The sequence below is a fragment of the Paramormyrops kingsleyae genome, chromosome 11, assembly GCF_048594095.1.
Source record: "Paramormyrops kingsleyae isolate MSU_618 chromosome 11, PKINGS_0.4, whole genome shotgun sequence".
Lineage (NCBI taxonomy): Eukaryota > Metazoa > Chordata > Actinopteri > Osteoglossiformes > Mormyridae > Paramormyrops > Paramormyrops kingsleyae.
This window is the reverse complement of record NC_132807.1, coordinates 5,664,122-5,684,502: the sequence shown is the minus strand read 5'-3', so window position 1 is coordinate 5,684,502 and position 20,381 is coordinate 5,664,122. Positions and strand designations below refer to the sequence as shown.

General features: G+C 45.1%; 4 protein-coding genes across 6 annotated transcripts; 2 read left to right on the top strand and 2 right to left on the bottom strand.

Moving 5' to 3' along the window:
* The first annotated feature begins 83 nt into the window (after positions 1-83).
* Positions 84-9,270, top strand: LOC111845019 (uncharacterized). The gene is made up of 6 exons (XM_023814055.2): positions 84-706; positions 2,212-2,350; positions 3,409-4,023; positions 4,848-5,057; positions 6,198-6,299; positions 7,154-9,270. The coding sequence occupies exons 2-6, from the start codon at positions 2,231-2,233 to the stop codon at positions 7,286-7,288; spliced, it is 1,182 nt and encodes a 393-aa protein (XP_023669823.1). The 5' UTR covers positions 84-706; positions 2,212-2,230; the 3' UTR covers positions 7,289-9,270.
* kbtbd13a (kelch repeat and BTB domain containing 13a) lies at positions 9,223-12,707 on the bottom strand. Of its 2 annotated transcripts, none has more exons than XM_023814246.2 (2): positions 12,383-12,707; positions 9,223-11,475 (listed from the first exon to the last, which is right to left on the bottom strand). In XM_023814246.2, the coding sequence occupies exon 2, from the start codon at positions 11,444-11,446 to the stop codon at positions 9,950-9,952; it is 1,497 nt and encodes a 498-aa protein (XP_023670014.1). In that variant the 5' UTR covers positions 11,447-11,475; positions 12,383-12,707; the 3' UTR covers positions 9,223-9,949. The 2 variants fall into 2 exon arrangements, with proteins under 2 accessions (XP_023670014.1, XP_023670015.1); XM_023814247.2 differs by lacking the exon at positions 12,383-12,707 and having other exon boundaries at positions 9,223-11,195; positions 11,299-11,417.
* A 131-nt stretch (positions 12,708-12,838) lies between these two features.
* rasl12 (RAS-like, family 12) lies at positions 12,839-16,354 on the top strand. Of its 2 annotated transcripts, none has more exons than XM_023813942.2 (6): positions 12,839-13,128; positions 13,235-13,408; positions 13,873-13,929; positions 14,057-14,127; positions 14,448-14,638; positions 15,004-16,354. In XM_023813942.2, the coding sequence occupies exons 2-6, from the start codon at positions 13,297-13,299 to the stop codon at positions 15,332-15,334; spliced, it is 762 nt and encodes a 253-aa protein (XP_023669710.1). In that variant the 5' UTR covers positions 12,839-13,128; positions 13,235-13,296; the 3' UTR covers positions 15,335-16,354. The 2 variants fall into 2 exon arrangements, with proteins under 2 accessions (XP_023669710.1, XP_023669709.1); XM_023813941.2 differs by having other exon boundaries at positions 14,054-14,127.
* Positions 16,355-16,387: 33 nt separating this feature from the next.
* Positions 16,388-19,389, bottom strand: LOC111845018 (uncharacterized). The gene is made up of 5 exons (XM_023814054.2): positions 19,350-19,389; positions 18,648-19,019; positions 17,917-18,051; positions 17,045-17,135; positions 16,388-16,810 (listed from the first exon to the last, which is right to left on the bottom strand). Exons 1-5 carry the CDS (start codon positions 19,387-19,389, stop codon positions 16,633-16,635), a joined length of 816 nt encoding a protein of 271 aa, XP_023669822.2. The 3' UTR covers positions 16,388-16,632.
* Between the last annotated feature and the right edge of the window lie 992 nt (positions 19,390-20,381).

Below are 20,381 nucleotides of genomic sequence, written 5' to 3'. Positions count from 1 at the left end.
CTGATAGTTTACATTTTTACATGGATTAAAATGGCACCTATTTCTGTTATAAGTGTAGCAAGCAAAGGGAGAAAAAAAAATCCTGTGTGCATTGGTGTTGGATCTAAGAACATGCGAGTTTTAAAAACCCAAATTGTGAATTGTGCCTGTGTGCATTTATCTTTTTTGGACTGTGTGCAATGTGCAGAAGCGCTCAGGAGAGATCTGGACATTAGACAGGTCGTTTTACTTGGCGGGAATTGTCTGAAATTTTTACCCGCCACAGTCATTGAGTTGGCAAAGCCGTGGAGATATTTAGTTGTTCCTTTACAAGGTCAAATTTAACCATCTGACATTATACTAAATAAAAAAAAAAGTCTTCAAAAAAAAAATTCAGGTCTGGCTCGACCGCCTAATTTGGATTTGGGTATCTTGCTTTCTTTGCGGTTCTCCCAGTGCAGCCCGGATTTGCCTAGAAGGGTCATTCTGTATCACCATATGTTGTTACTGGTAAACGGATGATGTTAGTAAGTCATGACGACGGATTAGTAGCCCAGGGAGGATTATGGAGGTCAATCAGTGACTTAAGACGCATCACCCCCTCTGGACACCACCAGATCTTTCAGCTTCTCTCCTTGGCCTGAACGCGTGAGAGTCCACCCGCACTCCAAACACAGCCGAATCCAGTATCCACCGGGTGGACCTAGTTGCCGTCGGTTACCTCCAGGTATTCACATATCCGGTGTTCAGCTTCCAGCTACAAACATGGTTATAAAGTCGTTTTACTGAGCTTATGTAATGCTGGGTGTCATGGTGCTTTAAATCTTTGTTGATGGTGAAATGACATTTAAGATTGAATGCAAGCTGCAGATGGGCGATGTTTATGAATGGCTTTGGTGGGATGGATGTAGAGGGACAATTGGATGTTATGTAGTCAGGAAAATGCAGCTGTCTTTTTCTGGTTGCAGTGGTACCTTACAGTTAATGTTTTTATCTGAAGTGGGAATGTAGTGGACTAGCAGCTACCTGAGAGCAGGTGGAACGGACACTTGCCATGTACTGTATCTCACCCTCAAATCTTCCTGTAGGTGTCAGTATTTCTCCAAACCAGCTATACGTTGCCGCTGCTTTGGTAGCATTTTCCTGGTCTTTAAAGTTGTGCCGATGTTGTCTAAATGCGTAATCTAGAATTTTAAAGGATGAAATCATTTTACTTCCAATAATGATGCTGTTAAAACACTCACATAAAACTACAGTTTTTTAACTTTTTGTTTTGCTGGGTTAGCAATTTAAGCCAATTTAGAGCTTAGAAAGCAGCTGGTGATTAAGCCGGTGTTGCGATTATGTGGATGACACCCAGAACCATCTGCTGGTTCTGAAGGTTTCCCAGGACCTTGGCCCAGCTGTTCCTAATTGCCCCTCATGCCTATTAACCCCCTGTGGCAGAACTGAGGGGTGATTCGTACTGGTTGTCAGTGGGCCTCTTGCCAGAGCCAGTGTTGTGGGAAGAGGCCCATGGTCCCCAGTCTTATTTACAGAGGGCCGCCGGCCAGTCATTTAACCAAACCCCGCGTTGGCTAATCCTCCATTGTGTAAGGCGGTAAATACAGTGAATCAAGAGGAAGACATCAACGCTATAAAATAACATGGAATTATGCACTTATACAAAAAGTATTAAGCAAGAAATAATTTATTGGAGGGGGTGTGGGGCAGCTTTATGGGTTTGGACTCAGAATGTTACTGGATCAAATCCCATGGTCAGCAGAGTGATGTCACCATCGGGCCCTTGAGCAAGACCCTTATCCCCAATGGCTCCAGGGACTGGCTGCCCCTCCTGTCTCCTCTACACCAGTGTCCTGAGGTGCCTCCTGGGATGCTTTCCCAGCTGTCCTGATGGAGGTCCCACATATATGCTGAGCTCTCACTGGCCGCTGCTCCTTCACTCTCTGGTCAAACTCCTCCAAAACCATCTCTACTGTGTTTAGGTCAGGTGGCCAGGTCATGAGATGTGACACTGTCACTCTCCTTTGTAGGCAGCTTGGTGTGTCTAAACTTTTGACTGGTTCTGTAAATATAACTCTGTGAAGCGGTATGGTTCACTAGAACTTTAAGATGCAGGCACAGAATCAGGCCCAGGATAGACGAGATTAGATGTCTTGCCTTAAGTATATTTGCACCAAAACTCAGAAGGACACCGATTGTGTGTGACTGTCTTGTCGCTGTTTAAACCAGACGTTTTTTTAAACCCGGGATGAGCAGTCTGGCGGACATCCCTTTCAAGATCCCCAGTGTTTCCATGGAGATGCCTCAGCCCGTCATGGCCCCCGAGTTGCCCATCCCGGACGTCCTGCAGTTAATGTGGGAGACTGAGGTCAGAGCCCAACTGTCACCCTGCCGTCAAAATCCCTGGATCTGTGTGTGTGTGTGTGTGTGTGTTTGTGTGGCAGCCCCCCACTCCACAAAATGGGACATCACCTTCAGTGGACTCTCCTGAAGTGTTATATTACTGCTAATGTTATGATAAGCTCGCCCAATCTCAGAGTTCATCTCCTTATAATAATACTCATAATAGTGTCAGAACTGCAGCCCCGCTAAGTAACCAATCTGTATTAGGCGAGGCACTACGCCAAGCTCAAATCCTGTATTATCTAGAGATTTTAGCTGGTCACCATTCTGTGTAATTTGTGTCTTCATCTTAGCTTGCCTTCTGCATTCCAGGCCTTTGCTTAAATTCCTGTTGTAAACACTTAGCTCTTAAGCTGGTACTCTATCAGAAATGTTTAAAAGGATATCTTATGTAACTGAGTAGTGACTGTAAGTATTGTCAAGATCTAATGGTTCTCCTGTAACCGAGCTCTTTGTGATTTCTTCAGCACGACCCTCCATAAATAGCCTGCTCTTGAATGTCGTGCTGCGTCCCCCAGTAACGATAGATGGCATTGGTGATCTGTTCTGCGGGGCTTCTGCACCTTCTGCCTGTGTTTACCCTCTATAATCTTTCTGCAGACTCTTACAGTATCTCTCCATCATTAATTTCTGCCGTAGGACATCCAATAGAATTTACTATCCTCAGCCATGGGGAGGAGGCCCTTATTTGGCGATGAGCTGAGTTTCGATTTTGTCTCGCGTTCTTCTATTTTGGAGAAGGACATCTGAAGGATTAGAATTCTATACCGTTCTGATAAGTCCAAAAACAATAAGGCCCAAATGCACCTTTTCCCACATAGTTTAGGGGAAAATGTAAGCAAGAGTGAATGTTCAGATTGTGATAAATCCTCGCGTTACTGTGATGCAGAGGCTGGTGTGAAGCTTTGTGTTTGACACTTACTGATTGAAACTGTGTCACTGGTGGGCGATTATCAGAAGACTGTGTGAATCCTGCTTCAGGGTCTTCTGGCTGCGTGACCATGTGATTTTTCTATTTGCCAGTATGATTTCCATTTGGAGAACTGGGTCCTGGCAGGACTGGTAGGGGGGTACCCCAGGTGCCCCGAGGTGCAGCAGCCTGATGCCCCATTAGAGATCACCTCGTCCTGCCCCCTTCACTGGCTGATGTTCGGCAGTGCCGAGGTGTGCCGGCTGGCCAGCCCACGGGGCGCCGAGCTCTGGGGTCCGTCCCCTCGTCTGGGGAGCCTCAGCTTGAACCCCAAGGTGACCATAGGTCCCCTGCCACCCAGGGTAAAGTTCGCCATCTCCGTCTCTGAGGACAACATGGACAGCTGCTCTGAGGATGATGAAGGTTCCTCCAGTGAAGACCCAGCAATGACTCTACCCACCTCTGGCCCAGTGCCAGTGCCCAGCTTGTCAGAAGGAGGTGGGCCTTTGGATTTCAGGAGTCCCCAGCTGTCCTCCTGCAGCCTAGCCTGCTACGGACAGTCATCACTGCATAGGGGCGTTGCACTGCACTGCGCCACCCACTGGCAGCTTAGCAGGCCACGCTGTCTTGGTTCCTCTGGACTCTGTGCCTCATCCACCTCAAGGGACCCAGCACCTTCCTCAACAGTCCAGACCTCCAGGGTGGAGCAGCACCAGACAGCAATGCAGGTAAGACGTGAACCACACATGTCTCTGCCCCGAAAAAATGCAGGGATTTTATTCTTCACATTTAGCTCATATACAATCAATTGGCACTGTTTCACTGGCTATTTTGATACCATTGTGCTTCCAAGAAGATACTTCGCTTGTGAAGACCTTGGTTACCTCCGTATGGTCAAAACGGCCATCTTTGGCAAAAACTACATGACCTTGTTAGAAGCTGCCAGGTGTTAGAAACACTATAAACGATAAGCCAGGCATCCGGATCACCGTTCAGAGCATCAGAAGTATTTCAGACATGGGTCCTTCAAAACATTTGTCAGGTCGGAATGTATAAAATCCACCACGACCATCATTGACATGCAAGGGATTCTATAGTTGAAAGAAGGAAAATGACATAGTATGTTTCATTCAGGAACTGAGCATGAATTGTTTAGGCTGAATGTCACTTCTTGGGGTACAGGGGTCCAAACTATGTTTGCTCACATTTCTCATATGTTTATACTGATGAACCAGCTAATAATAACTAGTGTAAAGCCTTTTCCTGGAATCCTACCAAGCTGGTTGGGATTAACAAGTACAACTGCTCTGGAAATGTCTTTCTCAGCAGTGGGGCATGTCAAGGTTATGCATACAGATCTTCATGGCGTAATACATTCTGATATTAATCTCCTTTGTGCCCTTATTTTGAAATTCTAAAGGCGGAATTTACAGCGTGAGATAAACATCTAGGACTGTAGGGCTGGGGGTCGCTATGACAAATCGCTCCATTATTGGTGTGAATTCTGGTCTTATTTGGGGGGCTCTGATGTAGTGTTCTGTTTACTCTGAAGTCCCAAAGCCCCTACTCCAGTCAGCCCCGCCCCCCCCCGGCAGGCCGACCCCTGGATTCCCACACTTCCATTGCGGACTCGTCGGCCGAGCTTCTGTCGGCCCTCAGCCAGGAGGAGCGCGATCTGTTGGAGACCATCACGGAGCAGGGATACCCCCTGCGAACAGCCATCATTGCCCTGCAGAAGACAGGCTGGCAGAGCCCAGATCAGGTCTGGTAATGTCCATGGGGGGGGTATGATAAAACTGGGTCTCCTGACCATTTGCAGCCATGGAGTCTATTCTGGGAATTGGAGAAAGGACCCTCAGCAGCAACTAAGCTGAAGACAGTTATACACTGAAGCTATAGAGCTCTGATATCAGGGAGCCAAATCTCCGTACGTTGGAGATGATGTCCATTTCCAAGCACCAAGCCTAATATTTAGATGAGCAACACTTTGTGGCAGCTTAATAACTATCTCAAACCAAAGTAATCCTCATCTTAATTCATGCTTTACAAATGTTTACATTAAGCACTGGAAAAACAATGAACGATTTTCAAACTGACGTATCTCCACGATGTAGTTTGATTCATGGCTACATTTTTTGCCTATGAGCATATGTAGCTGCTTAGAGTCCACTTATGTAAGCAGTCTAATGAGCTGCCAGTGGGTTTTTCCTCTTAAAGAACCCTTCCCAGAATCACGTCTTAAGCTCGCTATTGCTCTCCAGCTTGATGAGGAAACATCTGGTTCTAACTTCCAAAACTTGGTGTTGGTTTCCTAAGAAAAGAAGAAGGAAACAGATATAAATAGACATCTGCTCCCCGGAGCCTCCAAACCTGGTGTTTATCGCCTCATTCTCAGCATCATACAGCAGCTCTCATGGGAACCAGTGAACTCTGCCCACCCCCCCGAGGATCATAAACTCATGGCTTGACCGTTGACCAGGCCAGGCATTTTCCCGGGGGGAGCCTTCTGTGCTTTTAAGTTCTGCTACAGAGCAGTGGTGGCAGTACAGTACAATCTTCAGTACAGAGAGTCCCCAGCCTTTGATTCATCCTGTTTTCTGATTGGCTGGAGTGTCTGTCACATGTCACTATCTTTCGCTTAAACATTATTGCCATTTTCAAGGGATTTCTGATATGATCCGGGAATCGGATGCTAATTACAGTTTGATGGGGAGCATGAACGTGTGACTGCAGCTGGTGTGGCAGGATAACGGCTTTTTGGAAAAGGGTTAAGCTAATCGTGGCTTAGCTAATCTGGAAGATTCTGTCTCGTACACCAGGAGGTATCCTGATACTCTGCCAGGCTGACATACATAACATGGGTCTCCATATGTGTACCTGTAAGTGCCTCTGGTCCCCACAGATGCTGAGATACCTGCTGTCATGTGACCGGCTGTGTGAGCTGGGCTTCGACGTGACCGAGGTCCAAGAGGCTTTAGAGATGTTCCAGAACTGCGAGACCAAGGTGAGCAGCCCAGGTTGAGACACCAATCCATCACGTTGTCTTTCGAGCCGTATCAGCTGATACCCATGTGACTGTCTTAGTCCCGCTCCTGCTAAGACCAATTCTGCTGTCAATTTTTAGCCCAAGGCCGGTTCTTCAGATTTCTTTCATGCCAGTTTCTTCTAAAAAAAAAAAAAGCTTGCAGAAACTGAACAGCAGATGTCGATGTGAACAGTGGGGATCCTAGACCATTTCAACCGGGGGGGGGGGGGGGCGAGACTGGGGTCAGTTGTTCTGTTAGGGGGGCCAGCTGCATTTGACCTTAATGTCCTCCAAGTATTACTTACACTAGATTGTCAGCATTAAGAAGCAAGAGACAATTTTGAAGGCCAATAAGTTATTTATGCAATGCATTTTACAGTTTTTACAAATATGTAAAAACTGATTTTTCACTCTGATTTCTTGTTTAGACATTTAGACAGTCTTGCTTCTAACAAGCTTGAATATTTTTTTCTAACATCACTTTTCACTAACTGAAGCAACTCAGCCACGCAGCACACTGCTGTTTGAGTCCATCAGGAAAATGTCACGTCTGTGCTTTGCCTGTTTCCAGCACACAGAACTTTAACTCGCATATATAAATGTAAATATTATTATTATTATTATTATTATTATTATTAACATCAATAATATAATAATAATAATACATTTATTTCAGACCCAAGTAGCATACCACCGCTGGATGTGAAGGGCTTGATGTTCACCATAGCAGTGCTTTGGCCAAGATAATGTCACCATCCAGGGCGTGTTTCTCGTCTTCAAATGACTCCGGATCTCATGGTTTCTTGTTTATCTTCCTATCCCCAAACTCCTAGGCAGCTGAGTTCTTGCACCTCCTGGCCCAGTTCGACGAGATGGGATTCCAGCAGAACACCATTAAGGAAGTGCTGCTGGTCCATGAGAACCACAGGGAGAGGGCCCTGGAGGAGCTGATGATGCACGCTGCGTGATGGGCCCAGCTGCTATCCCATGATGCACTTGCAGGATTGTCACTCCAGAGCCGTGTGCCACAATGCAGCGTCTAGGTTGCCCATGATAAAATCCTCAAAGGGTGTTTCTCAATACCAAGAACGCAAAGATTGTATTTGTGATCTTGGCAAGACCAGTCTTGCTAACTTGCCTCCCAAGTATGAATATGGGGCGCAATGAATCATGGGATTCGTCTCATTTGTTGAGGATGCAATGAATGTACGCTTGATATTTGGGATGGGGCAAGAGCGACATCTTGGGATTTTTATCGTCCTCTGTGCTTCTGTTCTTGAGTATTGGAACTGGTCTTCGGCAATGGCAGATGACGTAAAATGGGTACACAAGAGCACAAGTACGGTCAAGTACGCATATTGAGAAACACCCATAATGTGTCAGACTTTGTCCAGATGTCCAGCCATCTTTCCATCCATCCATCCATCCATCCATCCATCTATTCATCAATCTTCTATACCCACTTGTCCTATATAGGGTCCTGGGGGGTCTGGAGCTGCATTATTCACACTCATTCACACCTACGGTCAATTTTAGCAACTCTAATCCACCTTAGTCTGTTTTTGGACTGTGGGGGGAAACCAGAGTACCTGGAGATAAGCCCACAATGACACGGGCAGAAACTCCACACACATAGATGTTGAGATGGTTGATTGGTATTTAGGATACAAATTTTATTAACATTCACACTTATTCTGAAGTACTTCCAGCCCAAATCCTAAGCAGTCATATTTATGGCTCGTTAGTGAGACATAGCTGGAGGGGGGAGTATTTCACATTTTTTTGTTTTGCGGTCTCAATCTTCTCATCGTCGACTTTTCTCGGCTGCTTTAAATAAGCCTGTTTTGATGTCAAAGGAATGACATAGTTTGACATAATTATAACTGGCACAATCATTACTGTCGATGGAGGTGTTAGACTGTACGTGCACAAAGTGTAAGACCCATAAAACAGGCAGTTATTCAGTCAGTCAAACTTCCTGTTGCTAAATGAGTGGAACGTATTGCCTAAAAAATGCAAGTTTGACCGAGTTCCTGGGAAGGGAGGCTGCCGCTTTACACATTGGAGCAACAGACTTACTCGGACCACCCCCGCGAAACAGCCTGCTGCGTAAATGGGTGAATCCGTCGGCCGCTTTGGGGAAAAGTATCAGATGAGTAAGTGAACATACATGGCTCATTTAACGTTCAGACATCAAGGGCTGTCTTCAAGCAATGGTGGTCCCATAGAAACTTCCAGAACATCTTAGTTTTATTTATACTCTTCTAACCTACCAACCACCTGTTTCTGCTTTTCTGTACATTTTTCTTTATGATTCCTGCATGTGCACAAGGTCCTGCTTAGGATATGCAAACAGATATGGATGTTATTCTTACACGGAAAGTACCGTACAGAAGCCCCTGTTGAGAGTCCAGGTTACCAGATCACAGCCGTAGCAAACAGAACGTGTATCTGCTGGTTAGGTACTGAACAGACAGGAGATGACAAATGTGAGGGTTTTCTGTTCAGTTAATGTCCCTCCACAGAAAAGCCAGAATATACATTACCAGGCAAATGTTTTTCCACACAGGTTTTTACCACTTTTCCATTTATTTCATAAACTGCAGATTTTTAATTCTTAAGCACTGGAAAGTTGAATGAATAACTATACATGAAAATATAAGTAAAATATAAAACGAGTTTCCTTTATAACATGGAAAGAGGTTCTAATGGTGCATGACTTTCATCCTATTAACTGGTTGTGTGGCAATGGCATAGTCAAATTCTAGGCTGTCCTTTAACTTTAAATGCACTAGTTGTCTGTTTCATCGCATGAAACAGAGCAGCACTTCATGTCCCTTGCAGAATGAATGCCACAGATTTTCTCTGCTGTTATAACTGCTAGAGGAGGTAATTTTGATGAATCAAAGATATGACATTTTTTTGCTAATAAAAGTACTCAAATGGTGAACACACTGTACTTTTATTTGTTAGTCTCTCATTGTGTGCAAAACCTTTTCACTGGTAGTGACTAAACAAAAAATACAGAACAAGATGATCTGTACATTGTTTGTCCCCCTTCTTACATACTGTAAACTCTGACCATATTATGGAAGCTTACCCACATGGACCGGGGTGCCAGGAAATATACGCTCCTTCTGCTTCGTCAAATTGACGTTTGTCTGGCAAACCGGCCCAGGGGACGTGATATAAATGGGCTGTTTGTTATGAAAACAGGATAAGGCTTTTCATTTAGGACTCAAAACGATTCTGTGCATGTATTACAGCGGAGAACAGACATCACTCTCCAACAATTTATGAAAACATAATAAAACTAGGAAGTTCTCAGGCAATGATACATAAATAAGCTGCTCATTCTCAGGGGCAAATGCAATCCTAAAAACTAGGTACGTTTAGGGGACGAGCAAATGGGGGAAGTAAGTAATTAGTGCTACGTTCCTGGCTTTTGCTGTAAATGTGCCAGTTTTGCGGAGCTGTTATCCCAAACGGTGCCTCCTAATCTCACAGAATGTTTTGATGTGCTCCCTTTCACATGTAACAAGATTCTTGTCTCTGTTTCCGTACATAAATGAAAGGGAGAGTACTGGTATGCTCATAAATTGTTTAATAAACTGCATAAAACATTCTCATCAAAGAGCGCAGTGTAAAGAGGATGAGGGATGGGGGCGACTTTGGTTCTTGAACCTCTGATAGTTGTTGTTCTTTCTCACCAGCTGATTCTCAGGCTTTGGCAGCCTGAGTAGAAAGGTCCAGAAGGAGCCGATTCGTGGAAAACCCCGCATTTGCCTTTTCGGTTTCCATGCGTCGTCCTCAATGGCATACTCCAGGGTCATCTTCCGGTTGAATGTGAAAACGGAGTCACCCCTCACTACCGCAGTGAACAGGGAGCCTTTGCTGTTGCCATAGTGGCCCGGCATGGCTGTCCACTGCCCCGTGGTGAGGTTGAAGCGGTCAATAGCACACCTCAAGAAGTCATCCGAGGGCCCATTGCGCATGACATAGAGGTTGTCTCTGTGGGCCACCATGCAGTGGCCATAACTCTGGTGCCTGACTAGTGTCGTGAGGAGCGTCCATCTGTCTTCCCCGGGTAGGTACTCGTGGATGTCAGTGGCACCCTTCGGCTTCCATGAGCAAATGAAGATCCGACTCATCGCTTTGGCACTCGGGGCGTTGGATACGGGGTGGGGAAATGGGGAGGCCTGGGACCAAGTGCTGGTGGAGACGTCATACATCTCCACCGAGGACATGACCGTCCTGTTGTACTCCCCCCCGATGGCGTAGAGGTGACCATCGTGCCCCACCAGCGTGAGGTTGTAGCGAGGCTGGTGGGGGCTGGCAAACGTACTCCACGTATCGGCAGAGGCGTCGTAGCAGAAGCAGGAGTCGACCACCTGGTTGGTAATGTCACGCACCCCTCCAACGATGTACAGCCTGTTGTCCAGGACAGTCAGGCCGGCCATGGTGGTGCTGGCTTCGTTTGGCAAGTCAGTCAGAACCTTCCAGTCCTTCTCATCCTCATCCAGATAGCACACCGTCCGCACGAAGTCCTGCAGCAGCTCGACACTTGGTGAGTGGGCGCCGACGGTCACGTACGTGCTGGGGGTCAAAGATTCAACGTACTCCAACAGCTCTTTGGGGAGACAACTGGCCGCCCCTTCCAGGTCACGGTAAGAGTCTCGGAGAAACAGCGCCCCACTGTGGAGGAGGTCTGCTATCCCATAGTTGGCTCCCACTTGACATATGAGTAGGCAGTTGTCAGAGTTGATGATGTTTACGAGGTGCCTGGCGAGAAACTCCACCTGGAGGAATCCGGCACATTCCGCGGCATCGACGATCTCGTCGGCATCCAGCATGGGTTGCTCGCCCCTCAGCACGCTGAGCATGACCAGGAACCCGCGAGCGCTTAGACCCTTCAGGTGAATTTCCTCCTGGCTGCACTCTCTCATTCCAGACCGGAAGAGAGCTCGGAAATACTCACAGTGCTGGAGCAGCAGGGCCCTGTCGACGAGGAAAACGCTCTCCTCCACTCTCACCTTCAGAGCTGTCTCTCGTAGACGCTTCCCTGGTCCGCAATCTGGCTGCCTGGTTTCACTTCCCAGTTCAAAGCAACTACTAGGTTCCACCATGTTTAAACCACCTTCTCCCAACACTTAAACTGCAAAATAACACAACAGCCTGCCGAGAAAATTTACCTGGATAGTGAAAAGCGTTTCTTTTTCCTAGTCATTTTTCCAGAAGATGACACTGTGTACTCTACACAAGGTAGCTGCTCTTACACAAGTATCTACTGTACTGATCCCGGTATTTTTCCTGGCTGTAAGAATAGCACTGGCTATAGATAGCAGGGTGACAGGGGAGCAGTTAATACTTCATGACATGCAAACATTTGACATGCAAAAACAGACATTTATGCGTAGAGATGCAAGGTGGATTGATGCATGTAGCAAAGCAGACATTACTATGCTAACGATTTATAGACATTTATTCTTGGATGTGATCTTGATTTTTGGGAATATGCCAATTTCAGCGCTTTTGCAGCTGAATGGTATCTGAGGTCACTGCTATCTGTATCAAAAGTCAAAACCTTTTAAAATCATTTTCTATCATAATGTGTTGGGATCTGTTGTCAGAACACATTCTCTATTGACAAGAACGTATGAGCAGATAATGGAGACTCAAATCCTCTTTATGTTCTCAAAGTGACCGGAATATTGTCCATATCTCTTGACACCTCAGCATAAAATAATTGTTAAAAACCAGTAACCAAGGGCAACAGCTCTAATGCCAATTCACTCAAACGACCCAAAAGGTACTGTGCTGACCTGGAACACCCCTTCCCAGCCTCACATGCCCCCCCCCCTACTGTGAACCCCACCTGCCAATCAAATTTCCATTGTCTCCCAATAACCTCTGGCAGCTGATACAGCAAGCCCAATGACATGCTCCCCCAGGGCAGATACAGAAACGTGGGCCAGATCCAGCACACACAGGATGACATAAGGGCACCTGCCTATCTCAGGACACTGCATCAAGAGATTTGCATTTCTGTACATATAACTCACCCCCAATGGCTTCAATCATTGTGTAGCTAAACCCAGTGTCGAGATCTCTCATTCGTCCTTCATTTCTGCAGGAATCCAGTTAGTTCTCCGTGTGAAACTGTATTTTTCCGATTTTAATTAAATACAGAAATGATAGAAATACAATAGATTTCAAATGATTATTATAATTTCTTCCTGCTACACACTTAACAACAATGGTTTAAAAATAATTACATTATATGAGTAATCCCTGAAAATGTCGCTCTTGCAGGGAATATAATGTGGAGTATTATAACAGGATGTATTTCCCCCTGCATAGACGTGCATATACACCCCGTCGTCCGTGTTAAAGTGTGCGCGCTTTCTGAGATTAATGTCAGAATAAATGCTTATAATGTTCCCCGGATTAAACTTCACGCGTCTCTCCATCACTTCAAGGCGGGCTGTGTGAGCCACTCCCTTACAAGGAGCCAGATAATGAGACAGCCTACGTCAGCGCCGGCATTCCTCGGCGAATCGGGCTTTTTCCGTCTTAATATCTCGACATGCAAAACCTCAAACCTCTGAACCGCTTCGTTAGAAAATAACAACACGGGGCATTTAAATAATTCCCCTGGAATTAAATGCAAAAAACTTTCTCTAATTTGCCGGTCTTTACTCAATGAATGGATATAGCTTAAGTCTATCTTATAGAAGAAAAATATGTAATTAATTTTTACTTTAAACTTTCACAATCAATGTTTCTGGGATCCGGAGCACATTTGAAGGTAAACCTGCTGGACTTCACCCCACTTTATACGGTATTTAATGTATCGATACTACCAGCGCTGATTTAATGATATTTTTCCACTGTGTGTCCCGCTGTATTTACAGGCATGTACACGCCCAACGCGATACATCTACCGTAGGGTTTCTTTGCATATTTGCCACCCAGGATGTCCTTAATGTTTGGGAGATCTCGGGGGTTTAGCGCTGCCTCCGCTCCCGACCGAGGGCGAGCCGAGTGTAACGTCGCCGTGCTGGGAATGACGGGATCTGGGAAATCAGGTACGGATCGGGGCTGTACGAACGATTTTTGGTCTGTGGAGAAATTTAGTTATTGCATATATTTTACGCATTTCCTGTTCTTCTGTTTAAGATGTTCTCAAAAACGAATTTCTGCAGCTTTTTGATCAATCTACAGTCACTCAGCGGTATTCTGATAGCCAGTGGGGTGGGTAGTCAGAATTTCAATTGAAAATATCATTATTATGGTCAAATAGGACCTTGTCAAGTTATGAACGACTAAACTTAGACACAACCACCGGCATCTACTGCTATCACTGACAGTCACCTGTTGCTCTACTATAGTGAATATTTTGAAAATAAACTGGATTTAACACTTGAGTAAATGCTAATATAGAGGGCTGAAATCAAGAGGGTTGTCCATGTCAAGTATATGCACTTAAGGGCTTTGACACAGGTCCTGAGAGGGTCAGATGTTAAACAGAAGTGTCTCTGTTTTTCGGCAGCCCTGACTGTAAAGTTCCTCACCAGGCGATTCATCAGCGAGTATGACCCCAACCTTGGTAAGGTTCACATCCTTGAGACCCTGCTTGTGGTTCACAGCTGAATAAACGGTTCTTTAACTTTGGGATGAAGGGAAGCTATTTTTTTTTTTATAAGATTTGAAATGTGCCCACCCTGTTTCAGAAGACACATATACCTCTGAAGAGGTGGTGGATCAACAGCCCGTCCTCCTGAAAATTATGGACACTGCTGACCAGGTACAGAACCCAGTTAGATTTACTTTCTGAAAAAATATACTGAGTCTTACCGCTACCCTGCGTTGGTTAAGCCCTCACAGAAAACAGATCGATGACTTGCTGAAGTTACTTATACGGTATGAGTGAAGTTCTGCTTCTCTAGAACTCACGTTTGTTTGTAACCTCCTATAGACCCACACATGAGGTTCTCTACCTTCTGACATCCTCCACATGTGGTGGGAATAGGGCCATTTTCTCTGTAGTCTTTTCCGACTGGCTGCCCATATGACTGGTGCAGGTTGAGTGACTGGCCAGTTCCTAATTGTGCACCTTAATTGTAGGACGGGCCGGCAAACTGTGAGCGATACCTGACCTGGGCGAGCGCCTTCCTGGTGGTCTACAGCATCGACAATCGACGCAGCTTCGAAACCTGCCAGCAGTACCTGGATGTTCTGAGTCTCCATACTAAGGGCCTCCACCCTGAGACCCCCATCATCCTGCTGGGGAATAAGCTGGACATGGAGAGACACAGGTGCACCTTGGTGCTGTGGTCAGCATGAAGTTTAAGGAATTGCTGATTGATTTTTGAGTGTTGAGTGTTGCTTAATGAGTGTTGAGTTTGGAGTGTTGCTTAATGAGTGTTGAGTTTGGAGTGTTGCTTAATGAGTGTTGAGTTTGGAGTGTTGCTTAATGAGTGTTGAGTTTTGAATGAGTGTTGAGGAACTGGTTCCAATATTAAAGTAAACGCAGATGCCCTTAAGCTTATTTTTGAAACTGAAGATTTAACTTCTTAACAGACCTTGTTACCATGTGACTTGTGTCCCTTTGTGCACATGGTCAAACTCAGTCAGTCGGGTGGTACCAGTTTTAACGATTCCTCTCTATTGGGTCATGCAGACAGGTGAGCAAATCTGACGCAGTGAGCCTGGCCTCGAGATACGGCTGCCTGTTCTTCGAGGTGTCCGCCTGCGCCAATTACCCCCCGGTGCAGCACGTCTTTCACGAGGCGGTGCGAGAGGCACGGAGGGAGTCGGAGGCGGGTCTGGCCTCACGGCCACTCTTCATCAGCGAGGACAAGCATGTGACCCCCGTCCCCCCACTCACCGCCTGCCTCAGGGAGCTGCCTGCCCCAGCCACGGCCAAGCTGGTCACCGTCAAGTCCTCGCGAGCGCAGAGCAAGCGCCGTGCCCCCACGCTCACCCTACTCAAAGGCTTCAAGATCTTCTGACTTCCTAGTGCTTTGTGAATCTTGATGATATTCAGCTGTTACCTCGGTCAGTCTGAGAGCTGACCTGTGAGTACACTTGTCTTCCACTTTAGCTTTTGTTGTAAATAATACCAGTTACGAGGTTTTGCTCGCCACCTGGACTGGGGACCTGCAGAGGGGCGTGGCTGAGCACCTGCCCTTTTTGGCCGAATGATTGAAATTGCCTCCCTTTTGAGGTCCTGAGTGCCGCTTTTCGATCACCGACAATGAGCGACTTAGGAACCTGCAGCCTGGTCTGGTTTCTTCTGGAAACATCTCACCACCCACGGAACTTTCTTCCAAAATGTGAGGCTATGAGTCGGCTGGAGGATATATCACCTGACCACTGGTGACACAGAGCGGAGATTTGCCTGCCTAGACACTGCTGATTACCAGCATCTGAAGTAGAGCGGCTCTCTTTCCGTGACCCGGTGCAGGGTAAAGGCACCAAGATGAGGCCTGCGTTCTGCTTATGATGCTCCACAGCGTTCACAGATAGCCAAGAATTAGGGACAAAGTTAACAAATTAGTGTTAAAATATGAGAATATTATTAAAATGTCATTTAACTCACCCAAGAAGAAATATATTTGTTTACTGTGAGTTACTGAAGATTTTTCTGGTTCTTCTTTTCATCATTAACTATTTTACGCAGCTCATTACTTCAGCCTTGTGGCCAAAGTGTGTAACTACAGGTAGAAAGAAACGCTTGTTTGGAGTGGGGACCTGAGGAAGTATTTCACTCTTTCAGCTTTACAATAAAAGAAGTCAGCTGTGCACAGGTAGTGTAGGGGTTAAGTTCTAGTGACATGGGAGCCTATGGCTGTGCCCCTGATCGAGGTACTTATCCTGCTCAGTAAAACTGCTCCAGTAAAATATCCAGCACTGTAAGATTCTGATAATTGTAAGTCACTGTGGATTAAGCAGCTAAACGCATATTTACAATCTTTACAGCAAATTTGCACAGAATTTCTTTTAACTGAATAAAGTTTTGAAAATTTGCATTAATATTTTTATTAAAACATTAACCTCTTCATTTGAAATACCTGGACCTTTATGGCATACATATAATTTAATATTTACCTTGTGCACTGGTTAACATTATTGGCTCATTATGCAGGGAGGTCTGTTGTCTCTCTATCTTTACCTCAGGTGATTCAGAAATGAGTACAGTTATAAACACAAGGCAACATCTCTAAGCTCCGCCCTCTAATCTTCCTCTTTCGAGTATCTGACGAATGAAGAGTCTTTGCATGAAGTCCACTCTGTGCCAACTGACCAATCAGACGTCCTCTTCTCGAAGCCCAGGGTTCAGGGTCAGCCCATTCTTCTCCCCACACCTGAATGTCAGATCCTCTGATTGGTGCCTCTCTGTTGGGGGCCCGTCGACCTGCCTGACCCCGGTCATTCTCTGAAGCTCCTCCCCTTCTGTGGTCTGGACTCTGGCCTGCTTTCTGCTCCTGGAAGGCGTAAGCACAAGCAGTCAGCACCGTACTAAATATGATGCGCTTGGTGTCAAATGTCTGAATGTATTACATAGTAACTGATAAGGTTTTGAGGCTCCCTCTGGAGGATTTTGATGTTCTGTCAATCACTGATTGGTTTTACTCACATCTCATTGGTCATTGCTCCCCTCATTATTATGTGGCATAATGTATCCATTTTGATTAAATGTAAACCAATTATATGCTGACCTGTTGTTTGTTAGTCCTGTGACTAGAAGCCCGCAGCCAATGAGGAGTGCCCCGTAGGACAGAGCCAGCATGGCGTACTTCCAGGAAGACGCTGTAAAATAGCAGACAGGATGGTCATGTCAGGCCGTTTTACAGCCCTCCAGACCAAATCCGGGGGAATTTAAGGTGCTGTTAAAAACTGCTGAATTTGATTCAAATGTGCTTTCAACAGCCAGGTTAGCAAATAAAACCAAAGACTCGTACAGATTTTATAGGAAGGTTTTATGGTTGCTATGACCTACTATACTGCCTGTACTGTCCAATAAAAGCTAGAATGTGGAACGGGATCAGGGCATCAGAATGAAAAGCCATTTTCCCTGCTGCTTAGTTTTATTGGGATGTGAAAATGATGAAATGCTGTGAGATATCTTTACCTCCCCTCATTCCCACCTATGACAACGTTCTCAAGGTCAAACTCTCAGATGTACAGAATTCCGTAAGTTTTAAGTCCAGGCAAATTATCCTTTAACTACAACCATGACCTGACCAGCAAAATGAAAATCATGAACAAAACTGCAAAACCTATAAAAAGAAAGATGCTGGTCAAGTGTATGTCTGACACAGATTTATCATTATTAAATTTATGCATTTCTGGCATAACTTTAAACCTAGTTTTCCATCATTATTAAATTAGATTAGATATTAGAGTCAACAAATTGTCTGGTGGGAGATTTGACCTATTAAACCTTAGAATTCAAGCTTCACACAGCTGGAACCATAGACGCAGGACATTAGTCTAACACACCCAGGGACTTAGTCTCCCCAGTACTCTGGAGTTAAGCCACTTAAGATCATTGTTATGACAGTTTATGACATGCAGTAAAGCCACTCACTGTCCTCTGTGCGATAATACCATCGAAGGAACTCTCTCTGCTCAAGGGTCATAAGCTCCTCAGACATCTCCTTCTGTGGAGGTTCAGCGTCTGGCACCGTCAAGTGGTCAGAGTCATCAGAAGCCCTTTTTGATCCTGTGTACCCAGTTACAGCAGGAAGGAAAGATGTGACAATGTGTGACCATGGCTACCTGTGATAGACTGTGTTACTCTCTCTGTTAATGACATGTTGCTGAAGAACACTGTGTTTGTAAGGCAGGTGATGGATGGTGTAATTTAAATGTGCCCAACCATGGTCTTTAGGGCTCTGGGTCTGTAGGTTTTTGATCACCCACAACTTCTCATACTGTATCTTCACTGAAGAGCTTATTTGGTTCTTGACCATTCCTGTATGAACTCCAAGCCATTGCAGATATTGTATATGTTACATCTGCACACCCTAAATAACTAATTGAACAAGCTGGTTCATTTATCAAGTCTTCAGTATGATAATTTAAGCTACACTGGTGATGGAACAAAACAGACAAAACAGGTGTCTGGGGAGGTCAACCCAGGACTTGTCAGCTGTCAGTTAGACACTAATCAAATTGTTTTCTGTAACGTCAAAAAGCCAGGATTAGACAACACTTGCCGTGAATATCAGCTAAGGATAATGAAAGTGTGCGACAATGGGTGACATCTTGAGGTCAAGCAAAAACCATGGAAAGAAGAAAACGAAAGCGATTCCTCACGTTGACGCTCCTTGCAAATGTCGCCAATTTCAATAGATTTCCATTTGGACAGTTTGTTGCCTCTGGCCAGGAAGAGGCGGCTTCCGTCGGTGGTGAGCTCCAGGGATCTGTCGTGGTTCATGAGCCGACTGCCTTGGCACTGCCAGAGGAGGACGTCACTGCCGTCACACGGAGCAGTGAGGACAGGGCTGTCCTGCTGCGAAGACAGGCACGTCTTCGTGACATTATTCTCCAACATCTGCTGGTCTTTCCAGAGCCATTGTTGAAGGTCGGCATTGAGGTCGCAGTACCCTAACTGCAGAGTGTGGTTCCGTGGAGAGTCTTGCAAACACAAGCTGTGAATGCTGTTGTAGATCATAAAGCTTCCTGCCTCTGAAAGTACAGACACGTGACACGGTTATAGCACTGCAGTCCACTACCACCATTGCACCACAATTACAGCAGCTTAACACCAATACGACAATGGTACTACATCGGCATGAAACTACATTTCCATAATTTCCCCAAACGAGCTTGATGGGTCAAATGGCCTCCTCTCGTTTGTAAATATATTATGTTCCTTGCAGAAATTTCAGTCATCCATCCATCTGCCACAATTGCTTATCCAACACAAGGTCACTGTGACTGTAAACATTTACACAGATACATAAATATACAATGACTCCAGTATGAAGTATTCTTAAAATACATAAATACTTCTACCTTGTATGAGGAAACATATCAGAATCCAGGTGTAGGACATTCTTTGGTGTTCTTCTACAACTCAACAACCTGTTTGTGAAAGCAGTGTTGAAATTATAACACTGGTGGGCATCATTAAATGCTGCTCTTTGCTGTTTTCAGTTCTCTCCTTTCCCATCTATGAAAAACTCTCAGACATACATCATTTCCAAACCAGATCTGGATTCAGAGCAACGGCCCTGAAACTGTGGGACAGCACTTCTTTTACACTGTAGAGGTCCCATTACAGTTGCACTTTTTTGATTATGAATTGAAACTGGGCTTTGCGTATTTATAAATAAAGCAACCAAAAGCAAAAAATACAAAAACACATTTTAACATCTGTTTTCTTACCTTTTGAGAGAAGCGTTGAATGGGGACGCACCGGTGGGGGGTGAGGGGGGGGGGGGGCGGACAGAATTCAGAGAACAGCCAGCATGGCAAAGAGGACGAAGACAGGCTCAGCACACGGCTTTTCCAAAGTGCAGTGGTGTCGCTCCGCTCACTTTCTGCTGCGAACTCATTGCTAATCACTCAGCGCAACGTTTATCTATGCATTTTTAAATCCTTATAGCTTCATTTAGACCATATACCCAGGAATTTGTGACTCATCAGTCAAGCTCTGTTGAAATATTTATGAGTACGAGCATTGCACCTTTTATCCCTTCAGAAGAAGAATATGGGCATGAAAAGGTGAATGACCCCCGGGCCACATTCAAAGGAGCCACATGGCTGCAGTATATTACTCATCTGAATGAAAACACACATTTGTAATGTACTGTATCCAAGAAACATTCACTTTCAATTAAAGCTTGTTTACTTTGAGATCAATGGTTCTTTTTGGAAGAATGATTAAGCAAGACATTGTTTTTTTATTATATAATTATATTGCTAAAATAACCCCCCAACCCTATAATGGAAAAGGGATGGATGGATTAAATGAATAATACTTCAGGGAAAATTATCATAAATATTTATTTTTTGTAACAACAAGAGCAACACATACACCTAAAT